The sequence below is a fragment of the Dermacentor silvarum genome, chromosome 11 (assembly GCF_013339745.2).
Source record: "Dermacentor silvarum isolate Dsil-2018 chromosome 11, BIME_Dsil_1.4, whole genome shotgun sequence".
NCBI lineage: Eukaryota > Metazoa > Arthropoda > Arachnida > Ixodida > Ixodidae > Dermacentor > Dermacentor silvarum.
The window spans coordinates 119,767,010-119,794,707 of record NC_051164.1 but is presented as its reverse complement, the minus strand read 5'-3'; the positions used below and the strand labels follow the sequence as shown (position 1 = coordinate 119,794,707).

Genomic DNA, 27,698 nt, shown 5'->3' with positions numbered 1-27,698 from the left:
CACCAGAGTTGGGGAAACTCCTGACAAGAACAGTACTACAGTCTGGATATAAAGCACCACGTAATTGAGACGTGTCCCGGGACAGCGGAAGGAGCACTAAGATACGTCCGTTTTGTTTTTATATGTATCAAAATGTTTATGCCATGGCCCCTGAAACACATGCTGCTTTATTCACTAGCATTGAAATAAATTAGGAACATCTCAAGCGGTTGCTCGCTCAACCTGTGTCTTTTCTCCTGCAATGTATTCTTAAAATTAGTTGGGCACAAGAGCTCTGTTCCAGTAAATGGTTCTTCAAGCCACATAAGTGCTACCAATTTCTTATGACAACGTAAACTCTAGCCTTTGGCCCTGAGGGTAATAAATAAATAAATTAATAAATAAATTAATAAATTAAGTGTGTCCACGCAATGTCAGGCGCATATACTGCTCAGAGGGAAGGAGCTAAGAAGGCAAAGGGATTCAAACAAACGCCGCTTTTCCTTCTTACAAGGGCTCAGAATATGCCACATTGCGGGACTTCATAGCCAGCCCCATCGAGAGCTACTGAACGACTTCACAATTTGGTATACTAGAACTCTGTGCAGCATACTCTACACACAAGACACAAAGTATTGCATACCAAGATGCAATAGGCGGATGGATTACCGGCAAACTTATGACGATTTGAAACTGAGTGCCAAGAATGAAAATGAAACTATGTAGTTGCAATAGGGTCAACCTTTTATCTTACGAGTTATTCCTAAAGTGGATGAAAACCCGTCATGAACCAATGTGGTGGGCACTGCATGACACCTGAGGCGATGAAAATATGTGGTACCTTCGCAGTTCTTGCAATTTGAAGGAATAAAAGAGTTCACATCCGAATCACAAATTTGGATGCCATGGGCACAAGGTACCCACAAGTGCTCCCCGACAATATGACCTGCCGTCGAATATCAAATTGGTACAAGCTCGTCTAATCAATCATGGGAACATTATGGCAAAACCTACATAACTGGGATAATCTGTAGTTCTCCAGGGCGCCCAATGTAAACTGGGATATTTCAGAACGTTGGTGAAAACCAAGTGCAAAGATTTCGGTAGATGCATGGACGCAGATGACACTTGACATTGGGACATTTTTCAAAACTGGGAAATGTCCCAGAAATCCTAACTCTAGTCATCCCCCACACACATAAAGCCCACATTACACAAATAATGCCCCCCCCCCCCCCCAAGTTGAATAATACCCCAGTCACACGGGCATACCGAAGGTCCTTTGAAGTTAAGGAGCATAGAGCTTTCAAGGGAACATTAGTTCAAGGGATATGTATCAGTGCTACACGGTCGCCAGGTGGTCTTCACTGAAGCTTTTGACAGAAACCGCAGTGTATTCTAAAACGCAGAAGTGACGAGAAAAAAAAAAAAACACGAAGACACCTCGATGCGTAGTAGCCGATAACCAAATCGCACATGGCACCCATTTTGCCACGAGGGTTGCAATGTGTGCTTGTTGGTAACGCATATTGGAGGGTTAACGGTAGCGCGATTAAAAGTACGAACTGGACTTTGATAACAAACACTGTTGGAAGTTAGCGCCGTGTGTGTTCCTGTGTGTCTTCTTTTGTTCTGTCTTTTAATCGCGCTACCGTAAACCCTCCAAAAGTGAATAAATGGGTTACCAACTCAATGACAAGCATGCCAGTCCACCTGGTAATGCATTGCAGAATTCTAAACACTGCTGCACAGCAGCTACCTACAGAATGTTCGCAAAGTGCCCCACATAGGATCTGCATACTTTTTTTATTTAGCATATACCACAAGATAGAGAAGACAAGACAGCAGTGAGGATTGATTTAGGCCTAAGAAAAAGTGGCAGGAACTGAAACTGTACCATGATCTACAATCTCAACATCTGCTAAGGTAACAACATACCAAATTCAAGTAATTCTAAAGGCCAGCATCGCGATAACGGTATAAACCGGCAACAACTCTTTACCTCTGGTCAAGACAAGCCATAATGGTGCTAACTAAAGTACATGTGTTCTTTGGCAGCTTTATTTCTAAGCACCAGGTACTTTATATTATAGGGATGGACTGATCTCTCAAACCCCGTCAGACTACTTTAAAGCCATGAGGGTTGCAACCTTTTGCTACCATCTTTGCTGATAGCGTGGCAGGTCGCCAGCACACTTTCACAACCCTATGTGGTGGGGAAAGGGGGGGGGGGGCTTAAACCAAATTAAAGTGAGTGAGAAAAGCACTTAACATTATAAAAAGGGTTCGCAATGAATAGCCCGACACTATACATTGTACACTAATTTTGTAGTGAGCGGAATGCAGGCAGCTTTTGCCGTACTTTAATATGCATCACAGGACGCATCACAAGGCTCCAATTTAGCGGGTGAACTCGCTTTCGGTGTGCGCCAGCTGACAGTGCGAGCCTCGTGTAATGACAGATGAGGTAACGCTCTTGTAAATATCTACTGCTCAGTGACCACAAACGGCCGAGACGTGCCTCCAGAACGCAAGAGAATTAGCATGTCCATGCGAGCACGAAAGGGCACATGCCAACAACGGGTCCCGACAGTGCGCCATCAGGCGGCGCGGGGACGCTTTTCGGTCGCCGTTCCCGAGGTGCTCGCAAGCTTTTGCCCCTGACTGCGTTGCGCAACTGGTCCGATCGGACCATCCTCCGAGGGCAGCACAATCATCCAAAAACCAATATCTTTAGAACATATTCAACAAGACCTTGTGGCGACCAGCTTGGAAAGTATGCAACTGAGCGGTTCGGCTTTAAGGAATGCAGGCCCAGCCAAATCACCCACGGATAGCTCCTATTAGGTGAAAGCATGGCCGACTGGCCGTTCTAAACGCTAGCCAGCCCCAAAGTTAGCACTGCACGTCCTCGACCTTGCCGGCCTCGATTACGTGACACGGACAGCGTGCACGGTAACTGCATCGGCGCAACTCACCACGGAACCCTGGCAGCAGAGAGGCCGTGCAGCAGGATCCCTCGGCGGCAGGCACGGACGCAGGCCGGCGAATCCCGAGCAACCGGCGTGAAACGATGCCCCGCACTCTGCACGCACAGCACACCCCACGGCACAAATCAGTCGCCGCCGTTCAACGCCATTCGGCGAGCGAGAAGAAGGCCCACCAAGGCGGCGGCGCCAGCGTCGAGCCGGTCAGGTGACCGGCGACCAACCGGCGGCCCGGCGCCCCAGTTGCTAGGCCCCTTCCCCCCCCCCCCCCCCCCATTCTCCTCTGCACTCACCCTGGCAGCGCTTGCCCAAGCAGCCGAGACCCCAGATGTAGTCGTCGCCTGCACACAAGCGGAGACGCCGGTAAGGCAAGGCGCTGCGCACACACGACGGCAGGCGTGAGCAGATTGGCGCGAGTGATTTCGTCATGACTGGGGGAACGTCGTACACAATAAATTTCAATGAACTAATTAAAAAATAGCAAAATTAGCTGTTGTGAGCAATTAGATATGCTTACTACAGTCGCTTTCTTCGGCTACCATGCTTCGTCGTACGAACGCAGGTCAAGGCTTAGCAGTGCCGTGTTACCGTACGAAGTGCGGCAACGCCTCCTATAAAGTCTTTATAGGAGGCGTTGAGTGCGGTATACTATAGAGTTTCTCACTACAACATAATATAGTGAGAAACTCTATGCGGTATACGGCCTTGCATAATACAAAAACTGTGCAGTAGGGGTTTCCACTTGGGCTTGTACATGCGAACTACGTGCCGAGCGGGAAATATTCGTTTTGGTGAATTATATCTTGGAAATTCATTTTTTCCAGTAAAAGCTTTCTATGCTAAATTTTGACCTCTCGGGCTTCGCTGTTGTTGCTGGACCTGTTCCGAGTCTGAACTACGCTTTTTTCCGTAACGTCTGTGATGTACCGCAGCGCACGGAGACTTCGTAGATGATACCGTCTTCATCCATTAGCGTCCGTGGCGGAGAAAATCATCCCCAACCACCCCGACTAGGGTGCCTACATGCAACGCCCTTTTAGGGTGGTGACAACACCAAAATTTTGACTGCTATTTACCGCCAAATTTGGTGGGAGGCCATTTTTGTCCCCAGTCTTCCTGCGTTTTTTTTTTTTTTTTTGTCACGCTCTGATGTACTCATGTTGGCACGTGATCAATTAAATTTCTTTAATTTAGTGTGCACAAGAAACCTGCATACGTCTTTAATATACTAGTTGCCTTTTCCTTTTATTTGAACACACCAACCTTACTTTTCCATTGCATGTCGTGTGACACATATAAAGCAAGACGTTATAAGGCACGATGGCGTGCTCGTGGTAGGATTATCTCACACCAACAATGTGAACTGCATTAAGCATTGTCGTTGCCTTCCAGTTGTACATAATATATAAAGGGTGCTTTTCGAAGTGTGCTGTAATAAAGACTGTCCTTACTAATGTGTTTAACTAAAACGTAGACGTGCCGTGTACGGCGCTCACACGCGCCGTTTGTCTCTGGCTGCTGAGGTCAAAGTTTATTCAAAGAAGTTAATTAATTTCACGTCACCAAGGGTTGCGGGAAGTGTGGTCTGTCGGCTGATCTTTCGCCATTTTTGTCCCCACAATTAACCCGCCAATTTAGCTGGCGACGGCAAGTACCCTTACAAAGGCTGTCACCACCCTCATACGGCGTTGCATGTAGGCACCCTAACCCCGACCGCGCAGGCCCTCCACGTGGTGCAAGGTTTTGGCGAACAAAAATTGAATTTCTCACAGTGAAATCCGCCAGAAAAATGGTAAAGTAAGACTTAACCACAACCTACAGACATGGTGACATCGGATTGTAATTTGAATGTACTAGAACACATAATTCCGTTACGAGGAAACACAAACACCTTTTCCAGCATTTCTACCACACCAACAGCGGCGCGCTGGGGTAGTGGTTACTTGCGAAAATTCTATCCAGATGGCGCTTGCATCCTCGGCAGGTCAAATTGGGACTTCGCCTGCCTAATGCGTTTTGGACACGCGCGCGCGTCGGGGCAATAGCAAAGAATTAATAAATAATAAAAACTGTCAGCCCTTCCACTGGGGTAGAGATGGAAGACCAGCGAAGCTGTACTATGATATGAATTATGTATTTCCAATTACGACTATTAAGATGTGATGGTGTAATTGCTTATTTGAACCAATAAAGAATGAGAAATATATACGATCCGGTGGTTTTCATTTATTTAGTGACCACAGGGACCATTGATTTATGGTCGCTACGGTGTACGGCAAAGGTTGGACTAACTTCATAAACACGTCACCAACGCAGCGCGCGTCGGAGCGAACGCGGGCAAAACGCCGCCGCCGTCGACAACAGTTCTGCGCATTGCTGCTACATGTCCGAGTTTATACAGCTCCTCAGAATTTTGAGAATGACAGCCCATAAACAAATGTCATGAAACAAAACACCGGCATTTATTTTAAATCTTCTCAGACCGGACGTGAGTCTGGTTAACCTCCCTACCTTTGCTCTTTTCTATTTCTCTCTCTTTTCAGACTGAAGTATTAAAAGTGTGAAAGAAAGACGCAGTTTCGCCCGAAACGCGAAGCATCAATTGCGATAACAAATTAATAGCGAGCTATACGGAGTAAGGATAGTAGTTTTATCGGCTGTATAAACTTGGACACATTCGCTTACTAACTGAATTAACAATGGTGTCAGCGCGCATACGCAAACATGAATAGATCACATCACACTCGATGACCACACACAACCACTGTCAAAACGCTGGCGTGAGCAAGTGCGCCAGCAGCAGCTAGCAAAGCTTCATGCAGTCTATCGCTTGAACGGAAACTGAGCGGCGAAAGCACCGCGCATACAAAGGTAGAAGCGGTGTTGCAGATCGCTTTCAAGATACGGTGCGCGCGACCGCCCGTCGCCGGGCAAAGTACAAGTTCGCAGAGCAAAAGCCGCACTCCCTCCCTCCCGCGATGTCTTCTCGCTTTCCTCCTTTCGCGTGGGTGATTAATCGCCAGTTCCCTTTGCGCCCGGTGGCAAGATACGCATTTGGTGCCGCAGCTAAACGTGGCCTCCCATCCCTCCTGTCCCCCCACGACCTTTCCCGCGACGGAATAAGTCGCGTTTGCTCTGCGCCGTGCGTTCGCTCATTGTGAAACTGCGCGTCCCTCGCGCGCTTTCACTCGCACATACAGCATACGGCCAATGAGTTTTTTTTTCTACACGCGGACACGACCATCGGAGACTGAGCCCTTGAAGGGATACGGACACAAAAGTTGGCGTGTGGTTTTTTGCGTCGGACCAAAAGTTGAACTGTTGAAAATGAGGAATACAACAACCTGCTTTCAAAAAAAGAACGAGAAACATCTTTGTGCGATTTTCTGCTGCACCTTGCCTCCAAGCGGCCGCCGGCAGAAGCTGAAATTTGACGTCATAACACCCACTTGCCCGCACACGCGCGGCCAAGGTCGGCCACAGCCGTCGCAGTGTTTCCGGGGTTGTCGGTCCCTTGCAGCGTTTGTTTAACTCCTTTCGGCGATCTTCGCACGTGGTCCGTCTGAAACATTATCCCCGTCGGCGCTCCACGCAGGTGGTGCGTCTTACATGCGCCTTCCCGCGGTCGTCGCTCGGTATTGACGCGTTCGTCGCGGCGGAACGAAATGCCCAGACATTGCTGCTATAACAGCATCCTCGGTCGTGACACGCCGTCGCACACGTTTCCCAGAGACGAGAACGTGCGTAACTTTGGATACCAGCCTGTCAGCCATCACGCCCAGCCTGGAGACCTCTAAAAAATGACCATTTGCACAGACCACTTCGTCGACGATGATTATGTGACCAGCCCGGCTGTGCTGAAAAGCCTCGGCATGCCACTCAAAAGGCAAAGCGAGGAAACTGGGGAGAACGCCAGACAGGTGCTGCCATCTGTCGGGCGGCTGGCGAAGTGGACGTGAGAGTCTCGGAGGTACTGATACCACAGAACACCCATACAAACTTAGAGAAGGGAAACTGTACCTAGAGTTACTCAGTTTTTTTATAACCTCCTTGGAGTTACTGTATATGCTCCCTACGGGAGCAGAGTTGCGCGTAGGTCCGCCATCTTGCCTGGCAAGCAACCAAACCTATGTGGTGAAGCCGAACTCCGTTTTTGCAGGCGATATGCCCACCGTGTCGTCGGTCGACCATGGGCGCTTTTCCATCGCGTGTGGACCGCTTTTCCGTCTAATCGCAAACAAAGCGCATGGAAACAGCTCACTAGATAAAATAGTCAAGAAGAAAAAAGGCACTGCTGATTTTTAACGCGCGGCGTGAGATGGAGCGCGAATAATATTAGTTGTTTTTTGGACTTTTGCGTTAGCTGTGCACCTTCTCGGAACTTTCCGCTTTCCGAGCGATTGGTGCAGTTGGGAGCAGTGCACCCGGTCAATTAGAGAGGTTTAGCTTGTCCGGTTATCGGGTAAACGCAGGCGGACCCACCGTTGGGGCCTGTTGGCGGAACCGTAAACGTGAGCGGCCTGTATGGTGCTGCCATCTGGTGGCGCAGAGCGCAAACAGACAAAAACAGCTAATACGGCAGTAACCAAGTGTATTTTACTTCGCTGCTGGCGTAAGTTTTCGGCAGCAACACGATTACGCCACTGCCGAAAATTTACACCAGCAGCGAAGTAGAAATCACTTGGTTACTGCAATATTAGCTGTTTTTGTCTGATTACGGTGGAATTTCGATGGAACTACGATTGAACACCTGTGAGATCTGCTGCGCACGTTGTGTTGTTCCGCAGCTGACACGCACGTAACAGCGAACGCCAAGATCGACCAGATTCGCTTTGAACTTGGCTAGCGTTAACTTGCGTCAATCCAGTTTGCTGCAGCGGCGGCGTCGGGAAATACAAGGAACTGGCCGGAGCATCAGCTTCTCCTCAGTGCACGGTTGCTTGGAACCCACGTGATGGCGTTCGGCCAATGGAGGCACGATCGGCGTTCATAAATCAGACGCGCAACTATATACAGTAACTATAACTGTACCTTCCACAGTGCAACGAAAATAAGCGTAGCGGTGGCGTTGTGAACTAAAGTATGCGACCGAGAGATGGCGCTGGCAGAATCGAAACTAATATCATCATCATTACGTAGTGAGCAATATGGCCGCTACGGTAGCGGTTCGCAGGGCTGGTCGCGCTGCTCGCTCGCTGGTTTGGGGTGTTTTGTTACCGCTTTCGGGGAGGTATTCGTGTGTACTGTACTCTAACATGACTACAGATATATTCATTATGTCGCCAGGTGACCGAGAGGCCTCAACTGGCAATAAAACACTTCAAACAAGTAAGCTCACATTGTTTATTGTCAATGGTGAATGAGGCAGTACATGATCACAATTTTCGTACAGCTCAGGTGGACTTAATGTTGTCCGTCACTGAGTTTACAACATACAGAAACACAGATAACCATCTATTTATTGGGACCCAAAGCTGAAATCGAGCGAAGTTTTCTCATCGTGTTCGGCGTGCCGTAAAGCAGGGAGAACAAAGGTTCAGACAGTGATGTTTATGCTGAGCTGCCCTCGTACTTGGATTGCGTACAGTGCTGCTTGACGTTTTATATTCTCTGCGTTCGACGATTTCAGCTAGATTAAAGAAAGAAACATAAAAACTTTCTCGACAAGAATGTACTGTCAGCAAGATAAGTTCGAGCTGCAATGTCGCATTGCTCTCGTAACACATTGGCGAGAGGCACGAAGTGTAGGAGGGGGGCGTTATGCTAAATTTTACATCACATTTTCTGCTCTTGATATTTTTCTGCTGCACATTTAGTGTTCAGGTGCGGCAGCAAAGGCTTTGACACAAGTGGAGTACTTGTAAGGAAACCAAGGAACGTTATGGAGACAGCAGTGCTTACAAGGACTTCTGGGAATATTGTGTGAATCAACATATAAGCAAGCCCAATTAATGCTCACAGATCCTTGGAAAATGGAATTTGTGGTTTCGTATTGAAAAATAATCTCGGTATATGTATTCAAACACAGCAAAGAGGTTGCAAGGAGATGAACACTTCAGTTGAGCAACAGGTGACCAAGGGAAGCCTCAGCTTGAAGCCAGCGTTTCACCAAACAAACATATTTGTGAGGGCCGAGACGAAGACAAGTTCCCACGCTGAGGTTTCCCTTGCTCGTTCACTGTTGATTGGCTAAATGTTCAGTCAGTCAAAAAACTTTATTTAAAGGCCCTGCGTTTGTGGGACGGGCAAATGGTCCCGCCTAGGTGACGGCCAGGAGCTCTTGAGCCCTGGCGGCTTCCTCGGCCCGCTGGACAACCCAAAGTTGATCGTCAAGGGCAGAGCTGAGCAACACAATCTCCCAGCGCACGCGGAGGCGATCGCGAGAGGCTGCATCCCCATTATTGTTTGTTATGCCTCGACATTCCCATAGCATATGTTCCAGATTGGCTCTAGAACCACAGTTCTTGCATTTGTCTGTCTTGCACATGTCTGGGTAAATGAGATGTGAGATCACCGGGTTCGGATAAGTTCTGGTCTGTAATTGCCGCCATTCGACAGACTGCTTTTTGCTGAGCTTTTGGTGAGGTGGTGGGAAAATGCACCTTTGCAATTTGTATTGTTGTGTGATGTCATTAAATCTGGTCATACGATCCTTCCATTCCCACTCCTCTCCATCCTCGTTCTCAGGAGACGCTAAGGTGCCCGCCGTATTATCGGCCGTGACTCGGTCCGTAAGCCCTCGAGCCACGTCATGCGCCGTCTTATTATTATTGCTGTCTCCTGGCGAGGTGGAGGTGTGAGCGGGTGTCCATATTAAATAAACATCTTTTTCTTGACTTTTGGTACCTGCCATTAGGATTCGTAGTGCTTCAGGAGAGATTCGGCCATTAGCGAAATTTCGTACTGCCGCCTGAGAGTCACTGACTATTACGTCCGCTTTGGTCTGTGATATTGCTAGCGCAATAGCTATCTCCTCCGCAGTCTCGATATTTACTGTGCTTGCCGTAACGCATGTTTTGCACTTCTTTTCATGATCAATTACTACGGCTGTAAAGCCGCGCCTGTGCTTGTATCTAGCAGCATCTACAAATACTGCGTCTTTACTATTCCCAAATTTATTTTGTATGACCATTGCTCTGCTTTCTCTTCTGCCTTTATGGTACACGGGATGCATGTTCTTTGGTAATGGGGGAACGGTTATCGTATCCCTGATACAATTCGGGATGTCCACTTTGGTTCCGTTTTGAGTATGGTACCCAATACCTAGTTTTTCTAGTATGTGTCTTCCTGTCTTGGTCTTGGAAAGGCGTTCGTACTGCGCTATCCGCTGCGCCTCTATGAGCTCATCTATTGTGTTGTGCAGGCCTAATTCTAATAGCCTGTCGGTACTAGTGCTGATTGGTAGTCCTACGGCTTGTTTATAAATTTTCCTAATGAGGCATTCTAATTTAATCTTTTCTGCAGCGTACAATCTAAGGTAGGGTACGACGTATACGATCCTGCTGATAACGAACGCCTGTACCAGTCTGATCATGTTTCCTTCCTTCATTCCACTGTGTCTGTTGGCTATCCTTTTGATCAACCTCATAACTTGAGATACTGCCCCTTCTAACTTCCTAATGGTTTCTCCATTGTTGCCTTTTGCTTCAATGAGCAGCCCTAAAACTCTGATTTTATCAACCTTATATATGGGTTTATCATTGGCAGTATTCAATTGTATGTCCGTTTCTACATTGTCTGCCCCCCTGTAGCTGTTTGGTTTACGGCCCCTGCGAGTTGGCCGGTACAATAATAATTCCGATTTTTCCGCCGAGCAAACCAATCCGGTTCCCTCTAGGTATTGTTCGACTGTTTCAATCGCACTTTGGAGTGTCTGTTCTATCTGCCCATCATTACCCTCCTTTACCCATAAGGTAATGTCATCGGCATATATAGTGTGGTTAAGGCCCTCAATTTCCTCTAGTTTCGCTGGTAATCCAATATCGCTACCAATATCAATCTCTTCCGAGACGAGGTCTCCCACGGTGATCTTTGCCTTTCTGCCGGTTAGGAAGTCTCGAACATTATTGTATGTTCTCCTTCCTAATCCTAGCTCTTCAAGGCTGCTGAGTATTGTCTGATGTGTTACACTGTCAAATGCTTTCTTTAAGTCTAAGCCGAGGATGGCTCTAGTGAATCTGCCTGGGTTGTCTATGATTTGGTGTTTAAGCTGGAGCATCGCATCCTGCGTGGAAAGATTCCTTCTGAAACCCAGCATCGTGGAGGGAAATAGGTCCCTGTCCTCGAGATAGTTAGTTCGTCTCGCTAGGACTGCATGCTCCATCAGCTTTCCAACGCAAGATGTGAGATATATAGGTCTCAGATTCTCCAGCTGTAAGCGCCTGCCTGGTTTAGGTATTAAGATGACGTGTGCCGTCTTCCATTGTTGTGGTATTTTGCCGGTTTTCCAGCATTCATTGATATATTCTGTCAATTTTGTTATAGACTCATCATCTAGGTTCCTGAGTGTCTTATTTGTGATTCCGTCTGGTCCGGGTGCTGATTTAGTATTAAGTTTTTGCGAGGCTGCCCTTACTCTTGCTTCACTAATTTCCCTGTCAAGTTCGTTGTTTGCTACTCCTGTGTAGTCTGGGTGTATAACCGGTCTAGCCTGGGAGATATATTTCTCTTTAATCTCCTCTAGAAAGTCTTTTTCTGAACCTCGATAGGCATGAATTACCTTGTTAATATTTTGCTTGCATACCGCCTTAGTTTCCTCTGGGTGTAGCAGGTACCTGAGAAGGTTCCATGTCTTTGCTAGCCCTAATTGATTGTCCATGTTACTACATGTCTCCTCCCATTACTGCTTACATAGCTGTTGTGCATGCTGCTCTATGTCTCTGTTTAATCTGGCTATCCTCCTTCTGACTGCCCGGTTGTGTCTCTGACTCCTCCATCTCCTTTGCAACCCTTCCTTAGCCTCCCACATGTGCAGGAGCCTACTGTCTATGACTAAGTGTGCTTCTGGTGGAACTATTTGTGTAGCCGCGGTTACGTCCTTCGTTAACTGTTCAGTCCAATCTGCGATGTTTTTAATTTCCCCGCTGGTATTCTTTCTAATGTTCCGGAATTTATCCCAGTCGACAATTTTGAGCTTCTTGCCTTTGTGTTTGCGCGGTCCTGCCCTGACTGTTATTTCTATTATAGTGTGGTCGCTACCCAGATCTTGCTGTGTATTTATCCACTGCGTGTTGCTTATGTTTTTTGTGAAAGTAAGGTCTGGCGTAGTGTCGACGCAAACACTGTTGCCTCTCCTGGTAGGAGTTGAAGGATCGGTTACGAGGGTTAGGCCCTCCTGTTGCGCGTCTAGCCAGAGGTTTCTGCCTTTGGGACTCTCCCATGCCACGTGTGCAGCATTAAAATCTCCTCCGATTACCACCGCACGATTACCCGCTATGGCGAGCGTTTTACGAAATAGTGTTCGGAATTTGTTTTTTACACCGCGGGTTACTGTAAACGTTGAGGATAAAAAGGCTATCTGCTAATTTCCGTGTGGGTATAACCTCTATTAAGATATTGTCAATATCCCCTATTTCCGTATCGTGTTGCACAACCGTAAGGTTTCGCTTTACAAGAGTGGTTATGGCCTTCGTCTCTCCTTCGGCACCACTAAATGGTTTGTAGCCTGATAATTTTGCTATTCCGTGTGTTTCTTGTATCATTATGATATCTGGGCTTTCTTTGTTAATCAGATGCTGCAGTAGATTGAATCTTTTTCTGCGGTATCCCCTACAATTCCATTGCCAGATCCTGTATGTATCGTGTCTGTATCGTGGCGGCATTACAGTTTTCCTGCTCCCTCGGTTAGTACCGGGGGTTTGATGTAGGGCTTGCCTGTAGTTTTGATGGGACCACCCCCACTGGATTGTGGTCCCCACGCCGCTATATTCTTGTTTCTATATCCGCGTTGTGGGTCACTATCGAATTAAGCTGCTGCTGTATTTGTTGCATGATTCTTGCGCCCATTTCCTCTATTTTTGCCTCGATTCTTTGCTCGACTTCTTCCTGACGCTCTGGAAGTGCACTAAGCGGTTTGGTATTTTTCTCACTGTTTCCCACTGTATCTTCCGTGGCTTTACGTTTAGCCGGAGTAGCTACATCCTCCTCCATATCTATTTCTCTTTCCTCTGCTACAACTTGTGTCACTTCTCGGTTTTCTGCCATTCCTTTCCTAATTCTGTTATACTCCTCTTTGAGCTTTCTGTTCTCCTCTTTTAATGCGGCGTTACTTTGATTATACTGTACCATCATCTGCCTAATCTGTGCTAATTCTTTTTCTAGCTCCCTTATTTTACTTTGAGAAGCAGCCTCGGCCCCCGCGCGCACCCCGGAGACTGCGTTCGCCCAGCTCACCTGTAAGGATCCACCGGGGCCATTGCTGGCCCGATGCTAAATTGCTGGCTAAATGTTAAGCTGAACTTATTCTGCGAGTACATTTCAAAATATTTTTGGGAGCACACTGTGCGCAGGTTTTGTCATCTGCTGTTTGAAGAGAAAGAAAATTTGCTTTTAGTGATTTCTCAAGTTTATGAAATGTGAAATAGGCTGGCCAGTTGTGTGAGCTTGCCTTTTCTAGCTATCTCTTATGGTGCAGTACTAGCCTAGTTATTGATTTCATGAAAACTGTATATGAGCCTCTTGTAGTAAACAAATGTAAAATCATGCGCATTTCCAGATCTAATTCTAATCCTAGCACTTGCCATGCTAACTTTCCCTTAGATTTTGTCATGTCATATCAATAACTTAAATTGGAGCAATAATATAGAGTACGTCATTAGCAGTGCTAATCACATGCTCGGGTACTTATGGCGCAACTTTTCCAAAGCACCGTCTACTTTAGAACTACAGCTTTACAAGATTAATTCGCTGGAAACTTGAATATGCATCTGCAATACGGGATCCCAGTCGCGTTAATCTTATTACTTCACTTGAACTAGTACAAAATAACTATACTCGCTTCATTATTTCTAATTATAACCGTACCGCGAGTATAACTTCAATGTAAACTGGCCTATATAGCACTCATTCCGCTAGCTAATTGCCGCAAAGTCGGCCATCTTTTGCTATTTCATAAAATTTTCTATCACACCACACTTCATGACGACTTCATACTGCGGCCTCAGTGCATTTCAAACTGCATCGATCATCGCAGTAAGGCAGGAATTGATTCATGTAACACAAAGTCTTTCTTTCATGCCCCGTACATCTCAGAAATGGAACCACCAAGTATCGTAGCCATCACAGATAACAAACTTTTTTGCAAAACATTAGCTAACATTGTATAATCAGGAAAATCATTATGTTACAAGAACTCACTGCACTTGTTTGTTTTACTCTACTACTTTGTAACCACTCCATTCTTTAATGCCTGTGGCCCTGAGGGTACTTTACGTAAAAAATAAAATGAGTTTCAGTCAACATGAAGTGTCATTCCCTTAAAATTGCATTAAGCGCTTTTGATCATTTTAAAATTCTTTGCATTTTCATGTAACAAATTATCGTTGTGAGGGAGCATGTGATACTTTGTGGTACTAATGCCCGTCAAATTGATTTGCAAAGAGCAGATGACAGAGTTTGTGCATTAGCAAGTAGGAGCTTGCTACATTGTTTCTGTTCTGGTCGTCATGGCTATAATGACTGCAAAAGAAACAAGTTGGGACTCAACATGTTACTTCTCCGATTGTAATAAAGCGCTCTTAAAAGCAACTAAGCTTGTATGTCAAATTTCTCATTGCCGCTCAGTATGATACAGAAATGTAGACTGCTGTTTTCCTAATAGGGCTCACACCTCTCTATCTGGTAAACTTCCAACCATTTCATAGTGAGGCACGTAGTTCAAAAGGACCTGTTGTCATTGTGGTGACAGTTGAGCATCTTGTGGCTTAGCGTGGGCAGCTTGCAGACCAATAATCTCTCTTTTGTCCGTCTTCCTGAAAAGAGAAATGACAAAGCCATGACACACATGCAAGCAAAAAATGGTGAAACAAAAGTTAGTCCCATAAATGAAGAAAAATCACGGTTCTAGTTGAAGTGTTCAGAAATATACCCTGTGAGGATTCTGGCCCTTGACGTTACTTCCAGTGGAGACACGTTCACGGTTGACTTCTATGTCCAGAGACAATAGAGTCCAAAGGGATGAGTCCAAATATGAGCAGTGTCTTGGAGGCTGGAGTCGAAAGAAAAAAGAGCCTCAATTACTATGGTGGAAGTGTGCGTGAGTTTGTGATTCATGTATGACAGAGAACAGTGCACAAAACGCTGCATGACAGAAAAACGCACAAACACACACACACAACACTGTTTTGAGTGTGCATTTCTTTCAGTGGCGTCCTTGTGTGGGCTGTGCTTAGTCAAGTCTCGATTAGATGACAATTGTTTCTGCCAGATACTAGTAATAAACACAGTCATTTTATTATGTCTCAAATTCAGTTAATCTAACCGTATCACCGGAAGTGCACTTGTCACTAATGTGCAGTGAATTTATCGCGGTGTATCATTTATGCAGAAACAGCCAAAACTTTATTATTTATGCTGTACTCATGTTAGCAATTTCAGCAACTTGGCAAAGTAGCAAGAGCCTCGTTTGAATTGCTTTGGAAGGGCAATAACTTTATCATTATTACTATTTTCTACTTTTAAGAAATGACGACAGGAATCTGCTTTATCCGCCTCGCACGCAAAGAAATTCAAAGTTGAAAATGCGAAGCACTGCTTTTTTACTCACCGGTGCACAAGCCCAGGGGCTGCAAGGTTAATCCGCTTTCGTGGGTAGTCTTCAAGCAGACTGTGCTTGGTTCCAGCGATGAATGTTCGTGCTGGCCAGCACTTTTTTTTTTTCGAGAAACCAGATGCAACGCGGCCAGACGCGGCAGATAACAAACGGCAGAAGCCGTGCATGCAGCCGCCAGTGAAACGCCGCAGCTGATAAAGTTCACCGTCTTTAAACACGTTCGCTTGGTGGCAGCTATCGAATGTTGGACGCATAAACTGGCCAAGGTATTATTGATATCTAATTAAAATGAACCTGCGTGATGCTGCTCAAAGGAAACGACCACCCCGTTCGCAAATATAACCGCCGTACAATTTGAATCGATAAACAGCACGTACTGCAATCGATACCAGTAGGCTGCCGCTGATCACATGTAAGTGAGGCCTCAAAACCTTTATTCAAGTAACAAAGCACGGACTTTAATAACAGAAGTCCAATAAAAACAATAGACTGCTTATTTTGTAAAAAATGACACTGTAACTGTGTTTGTCGGTTATTAAATGTACATTAATAGCTCAAATATTGAGTCGTGTTGAGCGCCCCTAGCAGAAAAAATACAAACTAAAGTATTCGACCAAATTACAGTAGCTCCACTTGCGCGCTTATGCTGGAACGCGCCGCGGTTGATTTTTCGCCCTCTGTGGCCATTTGGTGAACTCGAGAGTTTCCGGGGCCTGCTGATACCTCACAGCAGTTGCTCACGCCGACGGCATAAACAGTCATCCACGCAGTGCTGAAGTACCCCGCAGCTGCCTCGCCTGCGTGTGCTCTTGAAAAAGCAAGTTTACAGAGGAAATAACAAATAATTCTTGCACAAGTGTCTGGTGCAGAGCGAAATCTTCACGCTACGGTTTGCGAAAACCTGACCGGCACTTATACAGCCGCCTGTTCTTCGTAGCTTGACGCGGAAGGTTCGTAACCGTAAGCGGTAATATTTCTTGCCAAATTGGAATGGTCCTTGTCTTCAGACGTGTACTCATCGCTGGTAGAGGCACCAGAACTCGAATCCATGCTCGCGATGGCGGTGCGCTTCGAATGACCCCGGCCGGCCGGCCGGCAGGCTATCCGACGAGTCTGTCGTGACGTCACGCCTTCCAACTCCCGCGGGTCGGGCGGCAAGGCGCGCGCTCACAAAAACGGCAAAAATAAAGCCATCGGCTCAAAGATGGGCTAAGTGACTACTTCTTTTCGGTGTAATCACACACTGAGGATTCATTTTCAGCATTTTCGTAAAATTTTCAGATTTTGTGTCCGTATGCCAATAACAGCTTCGCTGTAAAAAGGTGCTAGGGCCTTCACATTTTAACGTAAGACTTATATTGCCCCTGAAGAACGTCTTCCCAGCAATACACTGCTGTTTAAAAGTGTTTCAGCGTTCTCGCAATAAACTGCTGATAGTTTGCGCTTCGTGTGTGTTATACGTGTTCCCTCTTTTGTCCATGTTTGTGCGCAATGATACACGGTCTTAATGGAAGACCAACAAGCCCAAGTGGAAACCCTACTACAGTTAAAAGTGAAGCCGACTTTAAGGGGGTCGGTGTAAGCTTGGTCTTTGTAAGCTGGCTTTCCCATGTTCTGTGTTACAGTGAAGCCCAGTGAAAGAAAAATGCGATGCGGACGGGGCCCGATAACGCTATCGCGTTCTACTCTTGAAGGCGAAGCTTAAGGAGGTGGTGGAAAACTTTTATTGAGAAGGCCCGAAATAAAGAAAACTAAAAAGCAGCGTTGTGGGCGGCCTTCAGGCTGCCGGTTGTGGCGTCCAGGCCGAGCCTAGTTGTGACGTCCTCTGCCCAGGTCACCAGCCAGAGTTAGAGATCCGGCTCGGTGCTGGACAAAGCAGCCTCCCACTGCTGCGGACTGGTTAGGTGCCAAGAGGCAGGCAAGTGTGTCGGGCAGGAGAATAAGATGTGATCGTAATCGGCGTGGGAGCTGTCACATAAGCGGCAGGCCGGCGAATCCATCCCGGGGTGGAAGAGGGCAAGACGTGCGGGAGTAAGAAAGGTGTGGGCCTGAAGGTGGCGCCACAAGTGTTGGTGGTGCTGGGAAAGAGATTTGTGCGGGGGGAGGCGAGACTAAAGCCCCTCCATCCACGCGCCACCGTATGGAGGGGCTTTAGGTGAGACGAGAGAGGCGGTAGTGCAAGGTTATATCGTGGTACGTGGAACACGGCCGCCTGGATCGGCGCGCGCGGCACCCGCGGGGTTGCTCCGGCCGTCCACCCCTCTACTCCCTCGCTACCGCTACGCGCGAGACAATTTGCGCAACCTTGAAAATAGCGCATTATAAGAAACTGCGAAAAGTTGTGCTGAACAAAAAGGCACGAAAAAGCACCGATGCCCCCTGTCGCTATTTTGTTTGTGTGTGTGTGTGAGTGCACGCGTGCGTGCGTTTTTTTTTTTTTTTTGCTTTGCGCTCTAGGCTCTGTCGGGATGATGCTGCCCGAAGCGAGTACACTCGTGAGCCAAAGTTTGCGGGAAAATTATTTCCACGCGCTCAAGCGCAGCATGCCAATGGAAAGCCTACAAGCGAGAGAAGGCATTCGAGGTCTGTCTGCTAGCAGGAATGCCACCTGACTGACGAAGCAACGGAGATATGCTTCTTTTTTCTTGCAAATCCGCAGCGCGCAAACTTTTGTTTATTATGACTTACACTGTAGTTTTACCAAATGACTAAGTGTAATTAAGTGTAAAATACGCTTCTTAAAGCAAAAAATAGAACTCTAAACTTGGTAATGGAGCGCCGAAGTCGCGGCAGTCTTGTATCTGTGCATGCTAATGGGCTCATGTTTTATTTTATTTTGTTCATCAAAAGGCGAACTCATCGCGTGTCTTCCTGCACAAAGTATCAAGCTGCTTACTTAGAGGCGACAGCCACGGACAGACATCTTTCAGCAACTTTCTGAGCCATCTGTATGTACGTGCATGCCATGTTTGTATTCAAGGTGAAATTGCCAGCATAACACATTCACAACGCATACAATAATTTATTTACAACGGCAAACTCACAGCCCTTGCGCACTCGTAGTGCTCTCTTCAACCGTGCAGAACTTTGCGGCTCAGTGCCTTATTCATTAGTTTTTTGTGTGGTAAGCCGCTGTGTCTCTAAAGGCTGCGCCGATGTTTGACAGTAGGGCCTTTATAAATTTGCTTGCAACTATTGAAGAAGTCACTGGTGGATGCTCTTCGTTTGCCTGGCAAGTAAAAAGAGGGCAGCTCTCTAAGTGTGAACAAATCAAATCCCCCTGCCAATTTTTTGCACACATCATCCTTGCCAATATGTGGCTCTGCGATGTCAACGGCCTTTTTACGTTAACGAGGTCAGCAGCAAACTCGGGCTTCGGGAGCACCAAACCATCCCTTGTTTTGCGAATAATGAGTCCCATTACTGTTGATGCTGATGTTGATTTGTGTAGACTTGGACAGGCGCTGCATGTTCTCCGTTCTTCGACTGCCTTCACAATGAAACCAGCGATGTCTGCTATTGCAGAATTTTCCACAGTTGAAGGTGGTGGTAGCACTGAAAAAGAAAAAGAAAAGGCAATGTTCACATCAGATGCCTAATTGAGGCATATGGTTTTGGCACGTGAAAACCCCAGAAAGAAAGAAGCCGCTTCAGCAGCACTGATGTATCACGGGAACTTCACCATGTAAATGTGATGCGTGTATGTGCAAGGGCCCCGAATAATTGATTTGGCCGGTAGATCAGGCCGGAGAAAACGTACTGCAAAATTATTATTACCACCGTGATGTCTGTATATGAAGACTTCTGTGAAAACAGCGCTCGACCGAAGAACGTAGCCATATAGTGACCATGATGATGAAATACTTTTTTATTTGGATCGATCGAAAAGCGAGCGCAAGAAAAGAATGACAAGTATGGTCAGCGGAAGCGCTTAGGCAAAGCAAAAACTCACTCGCCAGAATACATGTCTCAAGGCAGATGCAAGACGCCACACCAGTCGTGTAAGCACCCTGCCTATGCGTCTCAATCGTATTATGCTACAGAGACACACCCTCGCTGTGTAAAACTGACTGAAAAATATATCACCACGTACCTTGATTCTCGTGCAGTTTCCTGAAGCTGTCAATACACTTCTGGGCCAACGATCAAGCCATCTTCACCACGTGCACGATGTCAAATGCGCATCTCTACAAGCATCTCCACATCCGCGAGTTCGTCAGCAGGGGGGTTAAAGTCCCTATATAAGAAAAGTACCGCCATCCTTTGATCAACGCTGCTTCGCTCTCTCCTGTATCTCCGATTGGATGATGATAGCGTGCGCATTGACTTCTTTATATTTTGCTTTTTTTCGCCTCAGAGCCATGTTGAAAGTACCTCTGCGCAGCTGCAGTCTCCGGCGGCGGCGCGCGCCCGGCCTGAAAGTTTCAATGTGGACTTTCTAGGGCCGCCACCGTCGACTTGCTTTCGCAAGCAAAAAATAAAGAAAAAAGCAAGCGCTTTAGGAGAGGAGACAACAAAGGAAAGAGTAGATGGCTGTACTTTTCTTATATAGGGACTTTAAGGGGGGTAGGAGCACAGCGCCGCCATGCGGCACGCGGAAGAACTTCCTCAATTACATTTTTTCAATGGGGCGCGCGTCGAATGGGACGGCCGTAGCAACCCCACCACGCGCGCCAATCCAGGTGGCCGTAGTGAGGAGCGCGTCATGCATATCCATTTCCGGCGAGGGTGGGCTTGCTCGGTCAGTCGAATCGCGAGCGATGGAATTGGCCGCCTTGTTGCCAGAATGGGCCGCGTGGGTGATAACCCAGATGATTTGGATTAGGCGAGAGGGATCAGTGTCGGAACGCAAGATACCGGAGGCCAAGGGTGCCACCTGTCCAACTGCGTAGTTGTAGACTGCAGGCTTGGAGTCACTGAAGCTTAAGCGCCTTCCAACTTTTTAGTTGGAGCTCCGAGTACGACCTAAACACAAGCTACAGACATGGTAGCGTCGGATTGTAATTTCAATATACGAGAAAACATAATTATGTTACGCGGAAACTCAAACAGAAACCCCTTTTCCAGCATTTCTACCATTCATGGAGCAGTGGGGCCCGCCAGGTCCCTTGCAACACCATCCAGATGGTGCTCACCGCTGCCCATCATTCTATGCTTAAAATGCCATTCCATGCTTAAAATCGGATAACTTGTGGGGGTTGGAAGTTAACCGTAATCGGTAGGCCATTTGGTTTGGTGAACCCATGGTAAAACCACAAATGAGGGAGTGCTGAGTGGCATGGGTTGGGCTTCTTTTGAAATCGGAGAAGCACAGAGCAAGATCAGTTTTGCGGAAAGACTCAGGAACATGGATGAAAAGAAATGGGCAGCTAAAGTGCAGAAGTATCTGTACCTGAAAAGCATAGACAAAGAATGGAGGAAGAGGTCAAGAAAGTTGGCAACCAAGTACAGGGTAATTGAAACTCTAAATAGACAACCAGGAGTCATCATAAAAAAAAGTTAAAGAAACAGAGACAGTGAATTGGATGCAAAGAATGTAAAGAAAGAAATTAAACGGGAAAATCTGTACGATAACACAAAGGGTGGTGCGTTGCTATTTGAGGCGCGATCTGGTTGCCTAAGGACAAAAACATACCAGTGCAAATATTCGCAGCTAGATGAGGCATGTGTATGCTGCATCAAAAATCCGGAGACCATTCAGACCATCCTAATAGAATGCGAGGTTATTCACTCAGTGAGACCCGTAAGTAACATGCACCTTCCAGAAGCACTTGTATTTAAAGTGGAAGGAAGCATCAACTGGTCAGCAGTCGAGATAAGCAAGAGACGTTTGGAGTATTGACAGAAAAAAAAGCAGGGAAGAGATTGATACGACTGGACCCGTTACAGGCATAGGTAACGGTATAAGGTAGATTGACAAGTTTTGAGGAAGAGAAAAAAGATGAAAGATGCATATACAAATGCTAGAATGAAAACCATGATAGCATACCTGAGTTGCTCGAGCAAGCTAGGTGACTATTTGTCAGCGCCTAGTTTCAAAGAGGATGCCAATACATCATCATCATCAACCTCCAGTGCTGGTTCCCCATACATTCCGATACCTTTTGCGACTCGCTACGATGCTCTGGAGGCGTGAAAGGGCCGTTTTTTGCCCATGAGGCCACATAGATACCCAAATCCTACGCATGCTAAACCCATGTGAATTTGCCTGGCTCAGGAAACGTCTTCAAAAAAGTTGATGACAGAAAATTGAAGCATCAGAAAGCAGAAGCGCGCCGCAAGTGTCAGGGACTCTCAAACAAGGTCCGACTCGCTTAAACAGTGCGGCCTAAACTTTGTTTGAGGGCTGGACATAGGATGATAGGGGACAGGGGTGAATAAAGCTTTCTCTTTCTCTCTCTGTCTTGGTGAACATCTAAGATATGTCTAATTGTGCAGCTTGATTCCTTAAAGGGACTGGCGACCGCCTAGAATGTGTTATGAGGTGTTGGTGGAAATGAAAAGACGATTTATAGAAACAGAATCGAGCATGCTGTTTGCAATTTAAGTATTGATAAGGTCTTCGATTTGAACAGTCACTATTGGTAATTGAGAATATTTTTTGAATACCTTTCGAATATTTCAAAATGTCAATTTCACCCAATTAAAGATAAAATTGGAGCAATAGTACGGTAAATTTTTACCCCCGCGGGCACAGCATAGACATGAAACATGAGAACATGCTTATAGGGGAACAGGCTACATGGCTTAAGTAGCCATACATTTAAGGCTGTACAGCTATCATTCGTGCTCTCTGAAAATTCCTGTGCATGCGAAGAAACTCCTTGTTTGCACCTCGTGCCCCATTTGTGCTTCTAATAAACACTTCATAAAGTACTATGTAATGACAGAAATTTGATAACTTTTAAGAATACTAGGATGTCAAAATTGTGTTATATTAATTGTGATAATGGCCTGTGTATTATTCAAAAGCTATCAGAACACTATTCAATATTTCATACGATTCGCTTCTGGCACAATTTGATTCGTATTTTACAGCAAAGCTGTATATGGCTAGCCGATTCGTCCGTCTGTCACTTGTATGCTGAAACTATCATCAGAAATCGCTCGATTGTTGTCATCGTCTTCCACAGCTGGCTCATTGGTGCCTCTCGGCACAATCGCGCGAGTGCCACTGCTCTGAGTTCGTCGTCGTCTTCTTCCACAACTGGCTCCGTTGCCGCCCATTCCAGCGTAAAATTTCACTTCTCTTCTGTCGTCGTAATAGGGAGGCCGCGTTTACGAGGGTGTGAGACATTCATTGTCTTACGTGAAGGACAGATTTATTTTGAAGCAATCTAACTTTGAAAAATCGCAAGTGGCAATGCGACAATGGCGGACTGCGGGCATACCGTCAGCTGCGTCGTTTTCTCAGTCACAGCCGAACGTGTGGGTAACCTCATTAAGAAACACAAAGACGTAACCAATAATTGTGAAAGACTTCAATGTACCGTCGGCATTAACCCAGTCATAAACACCGGGGACGCACGTTTCAGCTTCGCTGGTTAACCATTTGTACAAAGTGCTTGGGCAGTGACTTTTTTCAATTTGGTAAAAAAAAATCACTTTTCGCACATAGACCTTGGACCTTGGGATGTTAAAATAGCAGTCTTTATATTACATATGCATTTGTACTTTATTCTATGCGTATTACAAAGTAAAAAAGTTCACACCGAGTGGAGCAGTAGAGCTAGCAGAACCATGGTGTCCCTCATTACATGGCGGCGCACAAGAGTGCTTTTGTATGCACGCGAATTAGCAAAGGAGTCCCCCAAGTTGAGTGGTCTCCCTGTGAAATGAAAGACGACGACTAACTGTGCCATAGATGGCAGCAAGCACTACAATAGGTTTGTTTGATTCAGAAAAGGTGCATGGCACCACAAACGAAAATGTGCAGGTGGTGCACCGCCATGGTGCACCACCTGGTGCACCCATGGTGCACCGGGCTGCAAGGTTCAAGGGTGCACTGCACCGCGGCGGCACCTTGCCTTGCATCCCGTGCAATCAAGGATGGGGTTGCAGGGTGCACAGCTTTACCTCAGACAATCAAGGTCTAGGTGCATCCCACCCTAAACAGGTGCAGAAGGTGCAAAGAAACTTGGTTGAAGTGAATAGAATTTAATAACAGCACTATGGTACCGAGAAATTTTAGGGACCATAATACCACTGCTGGCATATCCTAGCATATGGTGTTTTTCACTGGTAAAACTGGAGCAGGATTTGCTCCGCGGCGGTGAATCCAGATTTTACTAGTCAATCTGGAGTGGGTGCACGCTTTTCATTGGTTGTTTCAGATTAACTCACTCTGTGCCGCATTGCGCTCACTTGCTCAGTGGCTGAGGCACAAATTATGGCGGAAATAGAACGAGAAGCGTATGTCACTTCCGCCTCCTGTGGGACACACTTTGGTTGTCACGGAAACTTACAGAGCAGAAGACGTTTTGTGTGACATGTCAGCAGATACTTCCAGTATGATCCACCATGGAGCATTTTAGTTCTCCGCTGGCAGATCCAGATTGGTTCAGATTCAGATTCAAAAAGCCTTGACATGTGTATGACCAATGCTGTTAGACAGGAAACCACAAAGCCCGTGGCTATTAGTATAAATAATTCAACACATCAGAAAAGATGAATCGAGGGAAAAGTGGATTGACAAACAAAATCTTACTTTCTTATAATTAGGGTTGCACATGTCTGCTTCTCACCAATGGCAGCATATAATTGCTATCGCACTGACCTATAACTGTTTCCAGCATGTTTCCAGTGCACGACTACATCTTTATGCAAATCTTAAAATTTACGATAAAAATGTTCCACGGCATTTGTCGTGTTACCACTGTATGTTTGGACAATCCGACTGTAAACTTTTCGTTGCACTAAAAAAAAAAAAATAGAAATGGTACTTTAAAAATTGCTTGTACAGTGCAACCTGACATCGCGCTCTCTGGTTATGCAACTGGATTTCTTGTCCTTGCGGCTTCCATCATTACACCTTATTCGAGTAAATGCTCGTGACGTAGCTTTTTTTTTTTCTTTTTTCCCAAACACATTTCTTTATACTCCGGCCTAATACAACATGCTGTGCAGCAAAAGCTAAGAGGAGTCCTAAGGCACTAATATGTGCACAACATTAATTGCACAATACGCAATAGAATGTAGCTTCATGCTTCGGCATCGTTTATATTCCAGATAGAAAAATTTAGTATTGTAGCACTACATAAATGTTTACGAATATATATTTTAAATTATTCTTATAAAAATTTATTCTTCGAATAAAATTGGGTTGGAGTGCATGCGGCAGGCATTGCCAAATCCTGACTGGAAGCTTACCACTGTCGTTGAAAAGAAAAGTGTACAATCATTGCATTCTACCAGTGCTAACATATGGGGCAGAAACTTGGGAAGTCAACAAAGAAGCTCGAGAACAAGTTAAGGACCGCACAAAGAGCGATGGAACGAAAAATCTTAGGACTAACGTAAAGATACAGGAAGAGAGCGGTGTGGATCAGAGAACGGGGATAGCCGATATTCTAGTTGACATTAATTAAGCGGAAGAAATGGAGCTGGGCAGGCCATGTAATGCGTAGGATGGATAACCGATGACGATTAGGGTTACAGAATGGATACCAAGAGAAGGGAAGCGCAGTCGAGGTCGGCAGAAAACCAGATGGGGTGAAGTTAGCAAATTTGCAGGCGCATGTTGGAATACGCTAGCGCAAGACAGGGGTAATTGGAGATCGCAGGGAGAGTCCTTCGTCCTGCAGTGGACATAAAATATAGGCTGATGATGATGATTATAAATTATGGAGATCTGATGCCCATTTTGGAATTTGTGTGAACCAAAGTTTCTGTAAAGAGGGTAATAAAATGCTATAAATTTGCCCTTTTGATTCCTGTGTCTCTGCTGTAAATGAAACTGACGTGCGCACTTGCGCTCTTGCACACCCATGCTACGCAATGAAACAACTCTTACACTATTGTCTTGTATTTTTTTCATTTCTTCTCATATACTTTAAATGTACCGCCCGTTTCTTGGCCAATCCTACGTTGTGGTGGGTATATGACATAGCATGGCCTTCGAGACTGCACGCACTGGCAGGTTTTTTCCGGCTGTCCCACTCGCACGGACAGAAGTTCAATGGTGGGTGTGACTGGCTCCTTCTCCGCAATGCGGCGCTCGCGACCGAGGGCTTTTCAGGCATAGATGAGGCATTTGGATGCTTCGGTACTGTTGCTGCAGCTTAAATGAGGCGAGAGAAAAGCGCTTTTGCACTGCTATAGTGATCCCTTCGGAAATGACAGCCGATTGTCTACGAGGGGCAAAGTGCATGCTGATGCCTGTTTATTCTCAAATGATCTTATTTGTTCCCACACACATACTCCCACTACATTCACATTGATACGAAGTGGAATATATCTGCAAGAGTTTCTCATGTGCTAGAAATGCACCACAGTTCAGAATTTGCAGGTTATAAGCATGTTCATCATTTTGTAAGCCGTTTTCAAAGCTTTGAACGAGTCGCCTGCTGGTGTCGGCGCTTGCCTTTGTCTGTTCATTTTGCCTTCGTGAGAGGGCGTGAAGCAAGATGTAGCATGATTCGCCCACACAAGCATGCTGCAGTTGCTGGTGTACTTAGATTTAGGTGCACATAAGAGAAGCCCAGGTGGTTAAATTTATTTTGAGCCCACCACTGCAGCGTGCCTCACAATTATATCGTGTTTTTGGCACGTACACCAAAGAACTTATTCATATTTTTTTGGCTGCAATTGCCACAGTAACACTTCCTTGTGCTAAGTAATCAACAGTAATGGGTGTCACTTTACCATTTTATTGTGAAATATCGAACCTTGTTCATGACAGGAACCTGTGTAGGACATAATGACATTCAACAGCTCACAAGTGAAAGCATTCCAAATTATTATATATGAGAGTACAGAAAGAAAAATTTTATGGTTGTTTATGTATCTAGTGTTTACTTTGTTAGCAAACAGACAAACTCACAGGATTTAGTATGCCAGTCCAAAGGTAAACATTCAAGGTGAGGTGTCACTTAAATGTGAAAATGCACAAAGAATGTTCAAGCTAATGGACAGAAAGCTTTAACAAATTTGTTTTTTGTATACTGAATCACTTTTTATTGAAGTCAAAAAATGCATTTGAAATTAAAATAGACCATTTCATAAATACTTTGCTGCAAAAATTACTTCAATGCGTTCAGCGGAAGCAGAGTTATTGGTAATCAAAAATTGCCTATGATCCCCCTTTGCGGTGCTCCCGCTCCTTCTTCAATGCCTCGCACTGTGAAGACTATAGGGAGCGGGGCATGTCCACAACGCTCAGCCTACTGAACATCCCCCTGGCATGCAGTTCAAATTTGATTCTGGATGTTCACGTGGATGCGACTATCTCCGATTTTGGTGCATATGACGCACCAAACACGATTGTCCTCGGCAAGCTGCAGCACGCTCAGCAAATGGGCTCATTGTGGCAACCTGCGGCGGCCGTGTTATCTATGCTACGTAGTAGACTGCAGCGACGTGCAACTGTAGTGCGTGATAGAGTACGTGGCACACGGAACAACCGACAAAAACTCGAGACTCAGACAGGCGTTTATTAGCGTCCACCTGAGCCTAGAACGTCCAAGATACAGGCTAGTGCCTTCGAACGCGCTCACGCGCTCTATGGCCCGATCCTCGTCCTCTTCTTTCTTGTAGGAAGGACGCGGGAAATTCAACACATTCCCGGCCGCGAAGTGCGGTCATGCCTGCAGTTCAAGCGGAAACAGTTTTTGGATGGCCCTTGTCACGAGGCCGTCTTGTCGCTTTATCTTGCAAGAGCGAACGTGTCCATCTTCTCCTGCGTAGACTTCAATCACCCTTGCATATTGCTCACTGATGACTTGTTGCTTTAGTTGCTCCACTGC

The 27,698-nt window shown here is 46.1% G+C and overlaps 1 protein-coding gene and 1 long non-coding RNA gene across 3 annotated transcripts in view; both read right to left on the bottom strand.

Moving 5' to 3' along the window:
- LOC119433196 (phosphatidylinositol 3-kinase regulatory subunit alpha-like) overlaps nucleotides 1–27,698 on the bottom strand; it is a 143,347-nt gene that overhangs the window by 32,415 nt on the left and 83,234 nt on the right. For both annotated transcript variants that reach the window (XM_037700344.2, XM_049659248.1), the window contains exons 5-6: nucleotides 3,260–3,307; nucleotides 2,958–3,064 (exon numbers count right to left, since the gene is read on the bottom strand). In XM_037700344.2, the coding sequence (XP_037556272.1) occupies nucleotides 2,958–3,064; nucleotides 3,260–3,307 (155 nt within the window). The remainder of the gene's footprint in view (nucleotides 1–2,957; nucleotides 3,065–3,259; nucleotides 3,308–27,698) is intronic.
- On the bottom strand, nucleotides 18,503–21,001 carry LOC125941606 (uncharacterized). The gene is made up of 3 exons (XR_007464479.1): nucleotides 20,312–21,001; nucleotides 19,829–19,972; nucleotides 18,503–19,290 (listed from the first exon to the last, which is right to left on the bottom strand). It is a non-coding gene; the product is annotated as an uncharacterized LOC125941606 (long non-coding RNA).